We start from the raw sequence: 21,707 nt of genomic DNA, 5'->3' as shown, positions 1-21,707 counted from the left end.
TCACCTTTCTTCTCATAGAGATGCAGGCAAACACTACAATTCCTAAAGTCTTTGAGGATATTTCAGTAATACATGAAAAAGGCTGCTGTCCACTATATAGCACCTTTAACACTGGTTCCCAGCCAAACACCTGGCAGTACAGGAAAGGCACCCCTGCTAAGATTTGTACTGCAGTACACTTCTCCCCGACTGCCTAGTTCCACTCTCAGCGTACAATAAAAAACAGACATCATTTTAAAATTCCACCCCGTGAGGCTGTCAGAACATTTATCATCAAACCATTTACATCCATTTCAAGGTCTGGCAGGCCAAGTCTACCCTGGCTACATCGAGCACAAAGGAAGACAAAAACCAGCATGGTGCACCTGTCCATAACTGGGAACACTTACTGAAACAGGTTAATTTCTGATTTGTCAATTAAATTAAAATTAACATATCTGAGATGAGAGAGGAAAACATAAGCTAAGGGAAAAAAAAAAGAATTCCAATGAAAGGATAGAAATCAAACTTGACACATTGTAATTTTGACCAGGCTGGAATTTGAATGTGGTCACCTGGAAGTGTGAAGTGACACCTCTAATCACTTGCCTCCAGCAGTGCACATGTTTGTTCCCATTAAAATAAAAGATGCAAGTATCTTTATCATGATGCCCTGTATTTAGATGCCTGCTGCTTACGTAAACTTACTTATTGTTATGTTCTTAGTGATACCAAGTCTCTAAAATATTTCTCAATTCTTTTTTTTTTTTTTAGATAAAAATGTCCTTGGCTTCAAAATGAAGTTAATATATTAATTCACTAGATGATTGTTGTATCCAGACACAAAAACTCATCACACACGGGTTTTGCCCAAATGTTTTCTTACTTTTTATTTCAACCTTCTTTTTCCCACAAACCACCAGTTCACCACACCCCCTTTATTCCCATCCTGCCCCTTGTCTTTTAAGAAATCAACTATGTTCAAACTCTTGAAGAAACACAGGGTTCAATTCTGTACATAACAATGATGCAGTATATTAAAATAAATTTACTCTTTGAGTGAGGCATTAATCCTACAACAAATATCAAATTTTCAGAAAACATACACGGGGTAATTCTGTCATTTCAGTGACTAAGTAATGCAAACAACAGGCATCAAAACACAGTGGACAGCTGTTTAAGTAATCAAAGGCATTCTGCCTTATTAGTGCAAGAGTGAAAAACAAAATGAAGGAAATCTAAATCAATGTTTATCACTATCTTCATCAAAATGTTTTTGCCAAAAAGAACAAAATTAAAAACAGCATTAAGTTTGGTATGTTAAATTTTCATTTTGTAATCATAATGCAAATTCTACTATTTTGTGTCCAATTCACGGAAATGTTCAGAGAAAAGCAATTTAAAGAGTGAAAATTATGTTTAGGCTTCATTGCACAGCTCAACTCTATATTGTCTGAGCAGGATAAATGGAATATGGCTTGTAATGAGTTGGAGACTTTTTGTTGTTACAATGACATGAGGATAATTTAGGGTCATTATGTTTTAAACGCCTCAAAGTATAAAAGCAGTTTACATTCTTTTAATACTATTAACACCTCATAGGAAGTCAAAGGTATAATAGTAGAGTAAGCTTCTGTAGCAGCATTTTAAAAGAAACTTAACAGTCAGAACAGAAATAATGAAATGTATAGGTACTTGTTGTGTCTAAGATACAATGCAGTGAACATTGGTCAATGAGATTCTCTATACATAAGTATGCATAATTATCAGTTTGAATTTCTCTGTGGCAGGATTTTAAAAAAACTAGCATTTAAAGAACTATAATACTTCTTCTTCTTCTTTTGGCTGCTCCAGTTAGGGTTCGCGACAGCGGTTCATCTGTTTCCATATTTTCCTGTCCTTTGAATGTTGCTCTGTCACACCCACCACCTGCATGTCCTCTCTCACTACTCCATAAACCTTCTTTTAGGCCTTCTGCTTTTCCTCTTGTCTATCGTTAACACTCTTCTCCCAATATACCCAGCATCTCTCCTCTGCACATGTACAAACCAACGCAATCTCGCCTCTCTGACTTTGTCTCCCAACCATCCAACTTCAGCTGACCCTCTAATGAACTTGTTCCTAGTCCTGTCCATCATCATCACACCCAATGCAAACCTTAGCATCTTTAACTCTGTCACCTCCAGCTCTGTCTCCTGTTTTTTGGTCAGTGCCACCATCTCCAGCCCATATAACATAGCTGGTCTCACTACTGTCCTGTAGATCTTCCCTTTCACTCGCTGATACCCATCTGTCACAAATCACTCCTGAAACTCTTCTCCACGCATTCCATTCTGCCTGCTCTTACTTCTTCCCCTCTCTTCCACACTCAACCATTGCTCTGTACTGTTGATCTCAAATATTTAAACTCATCCACCTTCGCCAATTCTACTCCCTGCATCCTCACCATTCCTCTGACCTCCCTGTCATTCGCATACATGTATTCTGTTTTGGTTCTACTGTCATTCTGCTACTCTGCTACTTCCGACTTCCTCATACAATACCATAGCTCCTCTCGAGGTCCACAAAGACACAATGCAACTCCTTCTGGCTTTCTCTATACTCTTCCATCAACACCATGAGAGCAAACATCACATCTGTGGTGCTCTTGTCCGACATGAACGCATACTACTGCTCACTAAGCATCACCTCCCTTTTTAAGTAGCTTCCACTACTCTTTCCCATAATTTCATGCTGTTGCTGATCAATTTTATCCCTCTATAATTACAACATTTCTGCACATCACCCATATTCTTAAAAATCTATAATTTCACCAAACTTCACTTACACCAGACAAAATGGAATGGACTGTAGGTGGGATACAAATCAATTGCTCGGCATGCTAATATCATTGACAGTGAGGGAAACAAAAATATCCCATGTAAATGTTGTATTTTGTTTCTCTTCGAGTATAACGCAAAGTCACAAAAGGTTATGACAATAGCAAGAAAACTATGTTTGTCAACACTGATAACTGATAACAAGGCAATCTGAAAAATACACAGTAGCAGCAATGGATAGAAGCTAATGCAATACAACACATTCGTGATGGCTTATGGGGAGTTTAAACACACACAGTGCAGCACCCTGCTGTTAGTCTAGTTGAAGCCTACGTAAAATGAAAATGGATGTTCCACTGTGGAATTCACCATTGTTGAACAATGTGCTGTAGTTAAATTTCTTTGGGCAGAGGAAGTGAAACCAACTTTCACCTAGGGATGTTGGCTCAGTATGGAAGTGAAAACAGTATGATTCAATGAAAAAAATATGAATGTGTAGAAGGCTTTAAAGTGGGAAGAACAAGTGTAAATAATGAAGCTCGATCTGGTCGACCATCAACATTATGCAAACAAACCCACATTGACATGGTCAATGCCTTTATCAGAGAAGACTGACAGATTGCATTGTCTGCTGTTCTTGAACATTTGAATATCATCTATGGATCTGCAAATACCATAGTGCACGATGACTTGGGGTACTGTAAAGTTTAAGAAAGATGGGTACCTAGACAGCTTACTGATCTGCACAAGTCAACATCCTTCGGTGTGTGATGTGTTGCTGCTTGAAGCCACTTTAAACCTTTCTACCCATTTGTATACTTTCGTCAAGTCATGATGTTTCATTTGTATACTGAGCCAACATCCTTTAGTGAATTTCACTCCTTCTCAAATAAATCTCCCTTCAACAATGGTGTGATCTTAAAGCAGCGTCCATGTTCATTTGACCTTGGCTTCAACTCGACTAATAGCTGAAAATGTTGTATTTTATCAGCTTCTATCTGTTGTGGTTATCACATCATTTTCAAATTGCCTTTACTTTTTGATTTACCCTCATATAACCTTGAGCAAGTCAACTAACCAGTCTGTGTTCCAATTGATAAAATATAATTGAGGCAACATGCTAACCAATGCTTTACTATGCCTATATTTTTCTTTGTGGGTAGTCTGGTGGCATAGTGACTAATGCAATTGCCTCATGGATCCAGGTGTTCTGTGTTTGAATCCTGTACCCAGTCACTACCTGTTTCGATTCCGCTCATTCTTTCTGTCCATATGTGTTTCAGTTTTCCTTCAGGTACTCTTGTTTCCCTTCAACATCCTCAAACATGTCAGGTTGACTGGAAATTCCAAATTGGCTCTATGTGAGTGTAATTGTGGCTATGTGTGTGTTGTGAGCAAAGTGATAGACTAGCACCCTGTCCAGGGCTACTTCCTGCAGTTTTGCATGACTGTGAATTCCATTGACCCTGAATTCAACAAATTGGGTTTGAGAATGTGGACAGTGGGGTATGCATTTGCTTTGCTGCCTCATGCATCCAGGAGATGAAGCTTACATCTTGACTTGGTACTGTTTACATGTGGTTTGCCAATTCTTTTCTTGACTGCATGGATTTATTTGGTTTTCTTCCCACTCTGAAAAGACATGCAAATGAACTTAACTGTTGTCTCTAAACTGTCCAGATGAGAGTGATTGAGGGCGTATGTTCAGTATGAATGTGCTCACCAATGAACTGGTCCTGTCTGAACTCTTTATCTTTCTTTGCACCCAATGCTGCCAGGATATGGTCTGTCTGTCTGTGAACTTAAAACTGGATTAACTGGGCATATGAAATGAATGGATAGATCAATCTTCCTTTGAACTCACTACTGTTAGAAATTATATTATTAGTTAATGTATTACTACTTGTGCAAACTAATGCACAGGATCAGTAATTTCATACATCAATGATTAATTAGAGCAGATGCTTTCAGTTTGTACTCCCTTATGCTGGAACAGCTGTGCCAAATTATACATTTGTAATGTTAAAATGTTCATTTTGGTGTATGTTTTAAGAAAATATTTTTTATTTTAATGAAGATGAACCTCTTGTATATTACTGAAATAGCAAGAAAGACTGTTTCTATTTTTACTTTTCATGTTCAATTTGCATTAGTGGATCAGCCAGTAATGAAAACGGTTATTTATATATCACATAAAAAAGCTACTTACCGGGTTACTTTCCACCAGCTTTGGATTGTTAACAACTGTAATGAGGTTAACGATTGTAAAAACGGAGTTTAGCACGTAGGAACAAAATAAGTTCTTGTGAAGAGTTATTCTCTGGCAACTGAGGCTTCTGAAAAAAACATACATGCAAAAACAAAACGTTATTTATCATTAAACACATACCTCTAAAATTTTAGAGTGAACCCACTTGAAAATATGATTTTTATTTAATAAATATGAATCATTCAGCCACCTTGGGGCATCTAATGAGTAATGTTTACATTAATGAAGCTGTGGACTGAAAAGTTCTTTTGTCATTAACACTACAGAAATAAAGCTTGTAAATTTAGTGACAAAATTATGGCAGAGGACATCTTAAAACAAAACTGGTTTAAAAACACAACAGGACTATAAATAAATCTGATGACACATTCTTCCTGTACATGGGAAAGACTGCCTAATGGTTGTTCCACATGTTTCACATAGCCTCATATTCCCTGATTGCTTTAGAGGAAAGTTTCAAAACATAATATCTATACTTTCACATCCCCAAAACAGTCTAAAAAATAAACACCTAGGCATAATAAATTGTTTTATATTCCTTTCACTAAATAATAAAGAAAGAGCAATGATCAAAATTATCATATTCTATTGTTAAATAAGGCAACATTGTTACCACCAACCAAAGGGATTTAAAAACTATGGTCACCCCAGAAGTTAATTTCTACGAAGCACCAAAGTAAGAGAGAGAGTAAGGTGGACTGGGATCAAGACAGTGTATAATTCATGGGGTTGATTGGTACCTACTCCCCGGCCACTGAAATGTCACTGTTACATTGATGTCTCCAAAAAGCAAAATGGTCCGAAAGAGTCACAGTTGTTTTTCAAAGTGAATGACGTGGGTTGACTATAGGCACTATGTGCTCGAAAGCACTTCTCTGATGTTAAAAGCAGTTTACCAGGAGATGTGCATTTCTTTCAAAAATAAGACAATAGATTTCTTCCTTGAGATTTAAGATTAACATCAAAAACCAAAAGCACATTTTTCCCATCACTTAAGTTTGTTATTCTAAACCAGAGGATTTAACCATAACCTTTGTATGGAGAGAAGTGCAACGATTCATTCATCAGAATTTTACAAAACAACAAAAGCCAAAAAGCCAAGAAAAAGACGGAGCTGAAGTGAAAGAGCAAGAGTCAAAACTAAAATACTGAAAATGAGGCTTTATGGAGTTTATAGGCTGCTGGATGTATAAGGCACTATACCACTAGCCATCAAAAAATCAGAGAATCAAAATTTGTTTTGGTTTGTAGTTCATAAATATTATCACTTCCTCCTTTATGACTGGATTCACAGCATATGTCACTGCATTTGCACACAATTTAACTTTTAAACCAGTGGTAAGCAGGCAGGTCTGTCTTAATTGGTCTTCATGGTCAGATCCAGGTTGAAGGCACACCTTCTGCTTATTGCACTTTAACCTTGACATTTTCAGTCGTTTTTTTAATTTGATTGTCTGGTTCCATATTATTTTTGCCTCAATCAAGGATGATCACCTTGGTGCAGTGGAAATCCTTACATTCCATGAAACTATTTTGTTGGGAGGGGTAAGTTCCTGGTAGCATTACTCATGTCAGTCAGTGGATCAGTGTATGTATAAGAAGTACAGATACCTAGCAATTGCACACTCACCCTATCCTAACTGCATGAACCTCCACTAATAAAATATGGATTACACCAAATCCAGCTCAGTTGTCTCCCAATTTCTTGCTCCTTTTATCCCTTGCCAGCCTGAAAACTATGTCACGGTTGCTTTTATTTTTCATTTTGTAAAATCAATTAGATCTTTTGTACTGTGACACAGCACAGCTAAAAATGAGGGACAAATAATGGATACAAAATAAAAGCAGTTCCAAGGAATACTGAAGAAATAAGACACATGTAAACTCATAATATTTTCCAGTAATACAGTGGAAAACAAGAATATATGCAGAAGTGGAATGTTTACAAGATTATTAAGATCACAATTTCAAATCTAAAATGGATGATCTGGCCAAACAATCCCCTGGAAAAGGCAAGATGGGAATTTAATTTTTCCTTTGTTTTATTGCTTCTGTTACATGAGTAATACGCAGTGTCTTTAAAATTGAAGTGTTCAGTTTTTAATTATGTTTTTTATGCACTGCACTTGTGTGCATAATGGAACTTTGGCTAAGTTGTTGCTATCATATTTTTTACTTTTTGTTCTATAACAAAATAAAGAGAAATTGAGTGAAATAATAAACTTCTTGAGCACCTTAAGGCTATACAAATTAGAAAAAAAGTCACATTTTGCTCAAATGCTATGAGATAAGGATTTGGATCATTATTACTTCTAATGTAATACCAAAGCTTCACTCTGTTCATGTTTCCACTTTCAGAACTTACTCCTATATCACTCCCCAATGCACTAGCCCTGGATGGAGTGACTCACATGCTTGCTCTCAGTCACCCAAGGCCACCTTAGAGTTACCAGTCAGCCTAAGCTACCCATCTATTGGATGTGGGAGGAAACTGCAGTATCTGAAGAAAGCATATGTGGGCAGGAGGGCATATGATGTCTGACTAATTTCTTTTACTTCAAAGCAGACAGTTTGTAGTGCTTAAATTAGATATGCCAACAAAGCAAAAAAAATATTTGTTTATGTTGAACAGCACTTTCTTCCACTCTTTATCAAGCCATACTTAAAACTAGATGCAAATTGTGCAATACTCCCTTATATACTAACTAGTCTTCCAATGAGAAAACATAACGCATTTCAAAGTGCCTCAGTGCTCTATACACAAAAAGTCTGAGTGTACAACAAAACAGAGTGAATGAGCAAATCCCACCAAGGTAAGAACTGGAGCAATATGTGAACACATGATTCTAGATCTATGAGACCGAAGCACTAACCACTGTACAGCTGTGAATCATCAGGCTAACCATTACACAGCCTAATAGCCATTGCTCAGCATTTCGAAAATAACAAGAAAATTGTCACTTAAATGTTCTTTACAATAAAAAATATGAACTCAAACAGTGACGAGCAGCCTTAGACTGAAGGGAATGTCTTAAACTGACAAGCCTATGGAATTTAGCCTCTTTACTCTTGAAGAGAAAAGGCGGCATATGGACCTAATCCAGGTCTTAAAACTTCAATAAAATGTATCTAATATAATTCTTTCAATTAAGTAATTAATTACATACTTGTGAAACTGGAGGAAATTCAGGGAATGCGTATTCAACACAGAATCCAGAAAGCACTTTTTTCATAAATGGTTACAGACATCTGGAACAAATTATGGAGAGCAGAGAACAAATAAATATAGATAGATAGATAAATAGTTTATTTATCCCCTCAGGGAAATTCAGGTGTCCAGTAGCTCAAACACATCAGTAAAAATTGTTAGATATTATTAAAAAAGCAAGGATAACAAAACATAAATAAACAAATAGTAAAAAGTACAAAAGGTCAATTGTTACAGTGTTGGAAGGTAGAGTGGTGACCAGGGGCCTCATGTATGAACCGTTCCTCACACACTTTGAGATGTATAAAAACTCAACTTGGCATAAAGCCACGCACATTTTCATGGTAGAATATGTACGTTTCTGCTCACTTTTGCAAACTGGCAGCACCCAGTGTCAAAGCAGTTCTACTGTTTTTGTGTCATTTACCTTTCTTATTAATGTTTGCATCAATGACCGAAATTAATTGCGCATCATTTACAAATTTAATTCACTTGATTTTAATCATTCTGTAACAATATAATGGTGCATGGAATGGCCAAATTATTCCAACTACCATAGATGCTTTAGCATTGTTAGAAGATATCGCAAATGGAAGAATTAGAAGAGAGTGTGTTTTACAGATGATGATGATGATGACTGGCTTCTAAGTCAATTTTGATTTCCATGTTCTATCGTTTTGGAGCTGTCTGCTGAACTGGCACTGGCTTTACAAAGGCAGACTTTGAGGAATTGTGCTCTACCTGCTCCTTTGCAAGTTCTGTCCACTCTCGGGATTTTAGCCACAGGACCTATTCAGCATGAACTTGCTGACCAATTGGGTATTTCACAAACATCACACAGTCGCACCATGCTAGCTGTATAGGATGGTAATATTCACTTCTCATCCAGATTTATATGATTTCCTTACACTGTGGTTGAACTGCAAAACATCAAAGCGCAATTTGCAGCCACATCCCGTTTTCCAAATGTAATCGGTGCGGTCAGCTGGACACACATTGCTATTGCAACGGTATTGGACAAGTTACATCAGCCAGGAATGAATCACCAAAAGAATAACCTGGCATTACATCACATGTAGCTGGAGAACCTATAAAAACAGCAGCTTCGCACAGTCGGAGGAGCTTTTTCTAACTAGTGCGGCAAAAGGCAAACAGTCACCTCTAAGTAAAGAGCAGAGAATTGATCCATTGTGGCGCTTGATGCTGGCACTACACTATAAAGGCACCTTTAGAAAATAATTTGCTTATGTAAATAGAAAGCATTTCCACTCTATTAATGTGCTGCTCTACAGTGCACAGAAAGTGTGCAGTATGCAAGAATGCACCTGAAGAGATGTGATATGATGAACCTGACCTGGACCCATCTAATGATCAGCCAAGTTGGACAGCATTACAACTTTGTTTGAATGTAATTAGCAGAACTTAAAAGCAGGTAACCAGATGCAGCATTTATTTTATTTTATATTCCTTAGTTCATTTGTCACATCTCTTACAGCATCCATTATTGCATTTTGTGACTCTTGAACGGTGTCCCTCAGCACACAGCCAGATGGCCTCCCAGCGGTTTCCAAAGCAGAGGTGTATGTGCAGCTAGCACCTGAAGACATACTCAGCACAGCAGCACCATCACTACCTGAGCATTCCTTGGGGGACAGCTTTGTAATATTGTCTGAAACAGAATAAACAGACGGTGAGCTACGACTTGCCTTTTCACTTCGACTTTTTGAACTTGAACTTTTGAGTATCTCCGCCACAATTTTGTTTCTTATACCACTGTGTAAGTCAACAAACAGTATGTTCCTCACCTCCACTTCTGGGAGGAGTCGGGGTGGGGCTGTAAGCATGTGTATGTGCATTAAAGTTCACGTTTGTTGGGATTTGTAAAGGGGAAGTGCGTGGAACTGGCCGTACACACAGATTTATTTATGTGGACTTTTTTGTGCGTAAGCATATTTCTACTTTTGTCCGTATGCCATGTTTTAGTGTGGATTCTTCGCATGACGTTATACATGAGGCCCCAGGCCATGAATCACTTGTGTTGACAACAACATTATAAAATCTCACGGCAGCAGGAAAAAATGATGTTCTAAAGCATTCTGTTCTACAGTGCAGTGAGAGAAGACAACTACTTCGTTTATTTCTCTAACCGACCAAAATGTTGTGAAGAGGGTGGCTGTTATTTTCAAGGATGGTCTGTACCTTCCTCCCAATATACCATTGCCATTGAGTTCAGTCCTACCCAGCACCGAGCCAGCCTTCTTCACCAGGTTATCCAGCCTCTTCCAGTTTTCATCTGTCATACTGCTTCCCCAACACACAGCAGCAAAGAAGATGACAATGGCAACAACTATATGACAGGACAAAGACAACATTTCACTAAATATGCTGAATGATCTGAGTCTTCTAAGGGAAAACAGCCTACTCTGCACCTTCCTGTAGAGGACATCTGTGTTCACAGACCATTGGAGTCTGTTATCAAGGTGGACACCTACATATTTATACAGTAAGTTTGCACCACATCAATGTCCTTCCTTCATCTGTTAACAAGCAGAAGGGGGAGCTTAGACCTGTGGAAATCCACAATAATCTCCTTGGTCTCCATTGTGTTCAGAACCAGCCAGTTCTTATTGCTCCAGTCACACAAAGCTCCAATCAGACCACCATATTCCTCTTCATGAGCATTCCTTAGATACGCCACAATAGCTGTATCATCAGAGAACGTCTGAATGCGGCAAAAGTTCAACTTATATTTAAAGTTTGCTGTGTATAATGTGAACAGGAATGGGGCCAGAACAGACCCTTGTGGGGCCCCATGGTTGCTTATTACTCTCACACAGACACAGTTTCCTGGTTTGACAAATTTCAGTCATTCATTCAGGTAGTAATGAATCTATGAGAAGGTGGAATCCACACCCATTCTTTCCAGTTCTTCTTTGAGAATGGAGGGTTGTATAGAGTTGAATGGACTCGAAAAATCAAAAAACATAATCATAACATAACCACCCAGTTCATCCAAAAAGGAGTGAGTCTTGTGTAGCATGTAGAGGACTACATCCTCAACACCAATGTGCTCCTAGTATGCAAACTGTAGGAGATCTAATGCATGCTAGAAATTAAGGTCTGAGGTAATGCAGAACAAACTGCTCCTGTGTCTTCATGATGTATGATGTAAGGGCCACAGGTCTGTAGCCATTTATTTCAGTTGGTCGCCTAACTTTGGGAACCAGCACAAGACATGAAGTTTTCCACAGAACTGGGACCCTCTCACCTTGAAGACTCAGGTTGTACAATATCTATAGACGCTCAGCAAGTTGAGGTCCTTAACACTAGAAGCCTATGAAAAAACTCGTAATCCTGGCCCACCTTAAATTCCTTTGTAACAGGTAAATAACATTCAATCTGGCTTTTATATACAGTAAGTAACATATAAATGTTTTTCATATAATGACCATTACAAAACATATTCACAAACAGGACCTTGCACAATACCTTGGTGAGCTTGGCGTGCCCTGCTTTTTCTTTGAAGGACACGTATATGGCATATTGACTGTCAGGATGAGGCCCGACGTGTTGCTGTATCCAAATGGTGCCATTTTTCACCTTTGTGCTTGGTGCAGGTGCGTTGTTCTTATGTGTGAGTGGATGTTTCTTGTGAGGAGGGCTTCTGTTCTCTGTCTCTGATGTAGAACCCTCATCCGAGTTCACCTCTGTTATAGCACGTCTTTATTTGAAAACAGCAGTGTTGGATCGGGGGGAGCGTGAACGTGACTGAGAGAATAAAACTGAATAAAAAAAAAACCACTAACTTTTACAAGTTACAGAAATTTACACTGGCTGTTACAGACTCAAATCAAATGTATGTTTTTACTCTATAATAGTAACAATAAAAGCAGCTCATTACTCAAAACAGTCGCACTTGGAATTGAGCCAATGACCTCTTGATTACAAGTCAGCAGTCCTTACCGCTGCCCCACTCGAGCTGTCGTGTCAGTGTTGTACCCTGACTCAATTTCTTTTTCTACGGTTATATTCTTGAATAAAAGTGCACTTGTTTTGTTATACATGTACCTTTGCGAAAGTGTTTATTTGATATTTGGACTTCAGTATTCACACATTATACACGTCATGTCTACATTTTGTCAATTATTACTAAAATATGAAAAATGTTTCTTTTTTAGTTATGTGTTCAACAATTCCTGCTTCGCATTTCATCCTACATTTACACAGATCGCTGTAAACATGGAACACACATGAAATGTTTGTATTCCAAATCACGATATATTATTTACCCTATACAACTCCAGGCACCTCACACGCAGATATGGAGCTTTGGCTTGAGCTGGGAGAACTTTTTGCCTGAGTTGAGCTCCATCAAGGAGGGATGGGGATGGGAGGGGGTATGGGATAGCAGGCTGCTTGCTGCTTCTGCTGATAGACACATTTACAAAACAAAAGACGCTGATGGAGAGGTGTGAAGTTTTTTGTAGACTTCAGGGATTCTAGTGTTAAGCACTCTGGAACACCCACAATCAGGACCAGCTGGCTTTCCTGGGTGTAGCCTCCTCAGCTCTGCCCTCACCTCATCTTTTTTGTATAACCCGGTGAGTGGGACCTGGTGTAGCATGTGTTGCAGCAATAATGTCAGGGGTGCAGTAACACTGAGGAGAACAATCTGCCTCTGCAATGGTGGGAGAGGAAACAGGTGACCCATTCTGTGTCACGGAGCTGCTGCTGGACACCATGTCAAACCTGTTGTAAAACAAGTTAAACGTACAGGCCTTGCCCTCATCACCTTTTGTTGTCTGGCTCCTCTTCTCTTTATAGCCAGTAATGGTCTTCATTCCCCTGATGTTGATGTTGTTGTGTTGAAGGCTCATCTCTAATTTTTTTTTGTAGTCCATTTTGCCTTCTTTAAGCTCCTTTTGAGTTTGTGCTGTACCAGCTTAAGCTTCTCCCTAACACCAGTCATGAAAGCTTCCCTTCTTGGTCGAGGAGTTCCTTGATGTTATTGGCAATCCAAGGTTTATTTTTGGTAAAGCATCAAACAGTTTTTGCTAGTACAACAATATTCCTGCAGATATTTATGTAGTCCGACATGCAGATAGCCACCCTGTCAATGTCAGTGTCTGTACCATTCTCCTGTCACTCCAGCAGTATATTCCAATCTGTACACTCAAAGCAGTCCCTAAGAGAATCTCTGGCCTTGCGTGTCCACTTCCTGAATGATTGGATAGTTACAGGCTGCCTAATTACGCAAGGTTTATATACTGGCCCCATATTAAAAAAAATGTGGTCTGATTTACCAAGTGGTTGTAATGAAGAAGCACTGTAGGCCTTCTTGATGCTGGCATAGCACAGATCTAGTGTTTTATTTTCTCTCATGGGACAGTCAACATACTGTGTAAAACCAGTCAAGTGGGAGGAAATGCTGACATGATTGAAATCCGCAGATATAACAACAAAAGCATTAGGGCATTGGGTCTGCAATCTTGTGACAGTCTCATGCATGACGTCACGTGCCACTCCGGGCTCTGCCCACAGAGGAATGTGAACAACAATGGCGACGACATGAGAAAATTACCTTGGTACATAATAAAATCTTAGACTGACCACCAAGAGTTCAATATCCCGACAGCAAATCTTCTTCTTCACAGGGTTACACCATGTATTGTTCACAAACACTGCCTGTCCCCCACCACTTTGCTTTCTACTCGCTCTTGTGTCTCTGTGCACTTGTACCGTAGTGAAGCCAGGTTGATCCTCACAAGAGTCAGGTATGTTATTAGATACATTAGACTGCACTGACAAAACACCTACTGGTTCTTTAAAAGTGCCTCCAACTCTTTGAACTTGTTAAGCACACACTTGACATTCTCCATGAGAACTGATGGAGGAAAAGGCTTGTATCTCTATCTTCTAGCCTTTAGTTATGCCCCAGCTCTACAGCCACAGTATGGCTTCTTCAACTCTGGAAGAATAGGATGTTTAACACTGTGTGCTGTCTGTCGTAATGAAAGAAGATGTAATTAGTTATTTGGGAACCGGCACAAGACATGAAGTTATTTTAAAGCTGTGCTCAGAGCTACAAGGATGTTCTGCCTCTTTGTTTGGCACACAAAAAAATGCAAACACCACACATATTATGTAGAGCATCTTTAATTATTCCTCACTATTACCTGAACTACCAAAGTATACTAGAAAAATTAAATGGTCTACTACGGAGAGATTAACCTTGGCCTCTGCTACAGCAGTATCTCAAATGCACTAAAAATGGCTCTCCACTGTGACAATGCCAGTCTGCTACAGACTCCCTCTTCCCACATGGGAGTCTGCTGAACGAACACAGTTATGACTGAGATGAGCTGACTTAAAAGGACAATTCACTGATAATGCCAGAGGATGGTGGAAAAAGTGCTCAAGTGCTTTTATTAAAAAACAGGCAACACAAGTAAAATCAACAAAAGTGTCAATGGTGCAGTGTTCAGAAATAAAGTACATATATAAATCCATAAAAATCCAATGAAAATTGGAGATAAAATACTCAATAAATAAATCCACTAAAATCTGAGGTTAAAATGCAGACTAACTCCTCCTGATCTCAGCCCACCTCCTTCTCTTTCTCCCCGGCTCACCCATTGCTCACATAGCCGTCAGAGACTCAGCAGCCACGAGCTCCTTTCGGCTGATCTCCGTTTTGGCAGCCTCCAGGCATCATGGCCAGACCGTCCGAGGTCGGCTCTCCTCCCTTCTTCCTTCGCGCTCATGTGATTGCACTTCGGAAGCCTAGGGAGGGCACCTGCCTTGCTCGCCACACTCCACCTGTGATGTTCAGTGGGGCAAACTAGCCCCTAGAGTGTCACAGCTAACGCTCCTTCACGGGGCCCCAATTCGTGCTGTCTCCTCCTTCCAGGTAAACAGATCCTCCTGCTAAGACTGCCTTTCACGTCTTTTAACCTCTTTCGATCATTTTCTTTGATCACCCATCTTTGATTTCTGCCATCTTTGAATCCTCTCTGGTTATTTCCCCATTTTCCATGTGCCGACCCGTATATATACACTTACGTCTCCGTGGGCGCAGCTCCTTAATCACACGCCGCAGGAAGCCAATGAAGCAATTGAGAATGATCGCACCCGCACGTGTAGGTGTGACTCACTTCAACTACCTCATTAACTCCCCGTGGTTGTGCAATCATGCCCATGGAGAGCGACACGGCTCTCTGGATTTAAAACTGGCCCTTTTTTTTGAAGCCGCAGACCTGCTATACCACATCCACTACATTTTGCATCATCAATTCTGCTTGGTTTTTAGCTGAACATTTAAGAAAATTCTACCACATTTTATCATTACCAAACTCAATATGAACTCACAATGAACTTATACCATGTCACATGTCTCTGGATCTCTTATTTTCTGACAAACAGATGTCAGCTATCAATCAGACTCAATGATCCAGACAGGGTCTCTTCAAGGGTGTGTCATGTCCTTTCTCTTCATCTACTGCAATGTTGACACTGTCATTGATTTCTATGTAATTCGTGTGAAGTTTGCTGATTACATCACTTTTTTTTTTTTTTTTTATTTATTGATTTTATTGAAATCACACAACATTCCATACAAATATATCAATTTTACCAGAATAGGGTTGAAAACAAATCAACCCCACCCCTGAGAAAGAGAGCATGGCCAGCAGAATAAAACTTAAACCTAGTAAAAATAAGCAAATAGATAAATTAATAATTGAATATAGATGAATGGAGAAGACAAAAAAAAAGAGAATAGGGAGAGAATCTGCTTCCTCAGTGCTTTAAAAGCTTATTCTAAAATGTTATTGATGAGATTTTGCCAGGTTTGGAAACATTTCTACACAGATCCTCTAAGTGAGAATTTTACTTTTTCCAATTTCAAATAATATATAACATCAGTTACCCATTGACTTAAAAGGGGAGAATTAGGATTCTTCCAGTTGAGCAAGATATGTCTATGTGCCAATAGTGTAGTAGTAGGCAATTACAGTTTGTTTGTCCTTCTCCACTTTAAGCCCATCTGGAAGTACACCAAACACAGCTGTTAGTGGATTAGAAGGGATTGTAACACCAAGGCTGTCTGAAAGGCACTTAAAAATCTTGGTCCAAAATGATGTTAATTTGGTGCACGCCCAAAACATGTGACCCAGTGAGGCTGAAACTTGATTGATAGCGTTCGCAGGTTGGATCTCGCCCTGGAAACATTTTGGACAGTTTTAGGCGAGACAGATGTGCTTGATATATAATTTTGAGTTGAATAATTGTATGCTTTGCGCATATGGAGCTCAAGTGAATTCTCTGCATTGCTACCTTCCACTCCTTTTCTGATATGTTGAGGGAGAGATCCTTTTCCCATTGTCCTCTTGGATCTTTGAAAGGGAGGGACTGTAAAATGGTTTTATATATTACAGAAATGCTGTCTGAGTCCCTGAAACTGATGAATATATTTTCCAGCATAGAGGGAGGTGGGAGATGAGGGAAATTGGGCAGGTTCTGTTTAACAAAGTTTCTAATTTGAAGATGGTGAAAGAAATGTGTTGCTGGAAAGTTAAATTTAGAATGTAATTGTTCATAGGATGCAAAGACGTTTTCTATATACAGATCTCTAAGTGATTTAATCCCAGATGTTTTCCAGACATTAAAAACTGCATATGTTTGCGATGGTTGAAAAAGGTGGTTCTCGTGCATTCTTATTAGCATGATCACAGTTTGGGGAATAGGTGACATATGGGATGGAGTGCCCTCAAAAATCTGGATGTGAATATTCTGAATATTTGTACATTTTAGGAAACACTTCCCCAGTCCATATCTCTAGTTATAAATGGAGTCACCATCAATAGGGGTGAAATTATTTAAATATATTGGCACCTCTATTGCTAATAGTCTGAGCAGAAATAAAAACATAACTTTGCATGTCAAAAAAGCTCAACAGAGTGATTTAAAATGGTTAACCTGTCTCACTCGGGGTTGGTCCAGTTTTGCAGTAAAATCATTGAAAGCATCCTCTCTTCCTTCACAACAATCTAGGTTGACAGTGCATCTACTAATTCAAAACATAAACTGCAGAGTACAGATCAAAGAGCAGAAACAATTATAAACCTGAAAGACGATTTATTCAGGACCTACGTATATACATTTCAGGTCAGGAAGCAAGCAGGCAATAAAATCAAAGAAGACATTCACCAGGGTAACAATCTATTTCAATTATTTCCATCATGAAAATGTTGCTGGTCGCTCAAAGCAAGAACTATTTTGTATATCCAATAAATAGCTTTTTCCTACTGCAGTCACCCTTGTGAATCACAACATTTAACTCACCTTTGTATCCCTAGATCTTAAAAAACTACACTGAGCCTAAATTATGTTTAATTTTACACATGCATTTTGTAAGCAGCATTAGTAATCTAGGCACTAAGTGGGCAAACTGGACAATTTAGTGTTGGTTCCAAGTCAGAGGGTTGGTGCAAGGAAGAACATCCACTTGTAAAACCCTAGCCAAAACTATTCATGATTAAATTAGTCCAATCAGCTTCAGAAAATGCTAGCCTTTGTCCTCCTAGACCTTTCTGCAGCTTTTGACACTACTGATTATGAGATCTTGCTTGATGTGGCTTGAGCACTTGGGACTGCTAAAAGTGGCTGCTCTTAACTAGTTCAGGTCATATCTTACTGGCAGAAATGTTTCAGTGACTTTCAAATCCTCTTTTTTGTTTACTGGTCCTGTTAAATGTGGTGTTCCTCAGGGATCCATTTGGGGTCCTATTTTATTTTCTATATATATTCATACTATAGGAGCTATTTTTAGGAAGTTTAATATTTTTTTCAGTGTTCGTATCATGCCTAAAAACTCAACTTTTTCTGTTGCCATCTGAATTACCAATAAATAATTTTATTGTTTTTTCCTTATTTCTTGTTCCGTGCTCCCTCTACCAATTTTGATTTTGATCTATTTTTATGATCTCTTACTAGCTCTCAATGTTGAATTTTCCCCTACTTTATACAGTATATTCATTACATTTTTTAGCTCATTTTCAAAAGTTACTTGAATTATGTAATAGTTCTCCTTGTTGTCATGTTTTGTTAAATTATTGCTTTGTATTTTTTACATTGTTCTCTGTGAAAAACATAAAACAGAAATGGACTGAGTGATTTAACAAATGGTTAGCAATAAAGAACTGTGACTGCTAGCTGTCTTGGGAGTGGTGGTGCGTTTGTGTGCATGGTGTCACTGAACTTGCTGGTCTTTTTAACTAGAAACTATTTTCTCCCTAGCTCTCTCTCTTAGCAAGCATGTTTTTCTCGTAAAATTAATGTTTTATTTTACACTTTAATGCATGGTTTTCCGTTTTACTTATTCTTTGGTAGTTTCCTCTCAATGTTGTTGACACAGTGACATGCAGAATATGGAAACTTGTCACTTTGAGAGCTTTGTTCAGTCTGTGCAATAGAAAAATGCCTGAAACATAACTAGTGCACGTTCCACTGCTGTAGTTTCTGTGTTTTTCTTGTGGCTGGATTCTTTTGTTTCATGCTGTATCTGTATTTTGATTCTAGGCAAATGGAACCATGATGTGTTGTATCTAGAGTTGCTCTGCTCGGGGCCTTGTAAGCCCTGATGTTTTCATGAATAGTATCTTATTTGTACTCTATAGTATTAGTACCAATCATGGGGAAGGGAGAGTGGCAAACACAGGAAGAGTGGATTAACAGATGCAAATAGCAGTTTCACTGTACTCTGTACATGTGGCAATAATGACCCAATAAATGTATAATACTGGTATACTAATAGATACTGATTATAGTGAGATGACACCAATTTCATTATGGTTTCTTCCTTTTCATGAGCTGAAAAAGAGAAATGTCATGGTCACTTTTCATTTTTGAATTATTTTTTACTTCCTTATATGTTTCTTTATGCAGTGATTGGCGCTACTGGCTTAGAGGTCTGCAAACCAAAATAACATTTTCAGCCAGGCCACTGTGTATGTAGAAACCTCCCAAGAAATGTGTGTTTCTAATTAATAGGAGGCATCACATTTTCGCAGTTAGGGTAAATGCTCTACTGATGTGATTATGAGCGGGGCTTGTTACAGACTATTATTATATCCAGGTTTGACTCTTGCCCTGCACCCAATATTGCAGTCCTCTGGTAACTGTAACTGACAAACCAAGTTACAGAAAACAAATGATGCAAAACAACTCATTCTCAAATATTTTAAAAACTTTGCTACTTTTGTTGGTTTAACAAAAATGAATAAGCAAATATGTTAAAGGCTGTTTCACTGGGTTTATAGGAGATGAAAGCTCACTGTTCTCTTTCTCCTAAATTCATGTTCTTGACTCCCAGAAACAATCTCCAGTTATGTGCATTTGCTTCTAATATGCATTTGGCCTCTGATAAATTGAAATGTTTATTTTTTCTTTTAACTGTATTTTTGTGCACACTATCCAAGACAGAATTCTTCTTTTTGCTGGGAAAGTCACTGTATAAACTGTGTCCCTGCATAGGAATCAGTACTAACCACATGTATTATATTTGTACACACATAAGACACATAGTGGCTATATAATGAATACCATACCATTTTCTAAACCTTTTTAAACAAGAGCCGGGCTATAGGAGGCTGTAGCTTACCTCAGCAAGCACAGGGCATAAGACTGCAACAATCTCTTGGACTGGACAGCAGCCCATTGCAGGGTGAACACATTCACATACATTAGGGCCAATTTTGTGTTGCCAATCCACCTAACATGCATGTCTTTGGCCCACTGCAGGAAAACGGAACACCTAGAGGAAATCCACTCAGAAGCAGGAAGAACATGCAAAATCAACCTGGGTGGACCAGAGATGTGAACTCTAGTCTCCTTACTGTGAGGCAGCTGTGCTACCACTGTTCTGCCCATAAAATGTATATACTCATTTCATAAACTATTATGCTTCAATATGGTATTATATTTGCTGAAATTATCTGCTGTTATTCAATATAAAAACTATACTATGATGGTGAAAACACAAGTTTAGACTTCCTTCTAACCTACTTTTAAATAATAACAGAAAAATGACTGAGCTTCCCTATGACCCTGCTCTAGATAACTGAGTTTAGAAAATGGATTGATGGATGGATGAGAGTTAAGTTAAGAGGGGGGCATGATGCTTTACCTGTGCAGGGTAGTGAGGCCATCAAGCTCTTTTATAAACAGTAAGAGGCTCAAGGCTAAGTATGTGACCTTAAAGAATCATTTACAACAGCATAGGCAATATCATCTTGAAGCTGAAAATGAAAGCGATGTAACTTGTTTTCAGAAGAAACAGCTATAAATGGGAGCATAAGAAAAAAAAAACCCATGAAAATAGTGTAATAGAAATAGCATAATAAAAAAGCTGTTCTAGCTTTTTCCATGGATTTATCTTTTCCACATATAGTGCTGCGTCTTCAATGTGTCCAAAAATGTACAGCTTCTGAGACAAAGATTTAAAGAGCAGGTAACTTAGTTTTCAAATTCAGTGTAAAATTTAAAAGGAAAAACAAATCATAACAAATTGAACATAAATGTTTATAACACACACACACACATCTACACTATAAAGTTTCAGTTTCAGGATTCTATAGCTACGTTACATTTAATATTTTTCCTATGTTTCGTATGTTATACCTTGCCATTCAAAAGCAAATAAACCAAATCTATTTTACTGCTACATCAGAATTACAACAAGCTAACAGGAAAGTTCTATTTACACATTTGCTTGTAGGGGATAACACATTACCTTCAATTATTTATTTAAGCAAAGCATAATATATGTTGTTCTAAAATCATCTAAAGTCAACAGATGCATTTGGAATGCAAAGGAAAAATCAGCCTTGCACAACGGGTGGGAAAATGTCACAGATGTTTAAAGAATATGAAAGACTTTCTGAGCCCCACTAATATGCAGATTTTTCAGCAGGCAATAACTTCTGTGGCTCATCAGAACAGGTCATGTTGAAGATTATTTTCACACCCACTTATCAGGGTTCAGAATAAGAAATAACACTAAAATGTTTCTGATTCAGAATTTTTGGTGTCATCCAGAGTTACAATTAAGAAAAGTCTCTTTATTACACTCAATTGTTTAAGACTTGCTAAGCCTCAATGACAACACTTTAAGAATAGGTAGTGTGCTACTAACCACTTAATGTAATGCAAAAAGACCTTAATGTTGCATTATAGAGCAATATGTAGCCACTTTTGCAAAATGTTACCAATATGAAACACAAAATTCTGCAATCAGCATTATAAGAATAACCATCAGTGCCTTAAACAATGACGCATAACGTTTTGAAAACTAATATTTTGGTGTTAACTATTTGCCAGTTTTACAACAATTAAAAACACGTTTTTCTACAGTAACAAATATGTCTGGGAGTTG

General features: G+C 38.2%; 1 protein-coding gene across 2 annotated transcripts in view; it reads right to left on the bottom strand.

Moving 5' to 3' along the window:
* Positions 1-21,707, bottom strand: part of calcr (calcitonin receptor) — a 180,658-nt gene that overhangs the window by 80,983 nt on the left and 77,968 nt on the right. For both annotated transcript variants that reach the window (XM_028817092.2, XM_051936106.1), the window contains exon 6: positions 5,008-5,134. In XM_028817092.2, coding sequence (XP_028672925.1) covers positions 5,008-5,134 — 127 coding nt within the window. The remainder of the gene's footprint in view (positions 1-5,007; positions 5,135-21,707) is intronic.

This window comes from Erpetoichthys calabaricus, chromosome 13, assembly GCF_900747795.2.
Source record: "Erpetoichthys calabaricus chromosome 13, fErpCal1.3, whole genome shotgun sequence".
In the NCBI taxonomy this organism is placed as follows: domain Eukaryota; kingdom Metazoa; phylum Chordata; class Cladistia; order Polypteriformes; family Polypteridae; genus Erpetoichthys; species Erpetoichthys calabaricus.
Note: the sequence above shows the minus strand (reverse complement) of the source record. Positions and strands in the feature narration are given on the sequence as shown.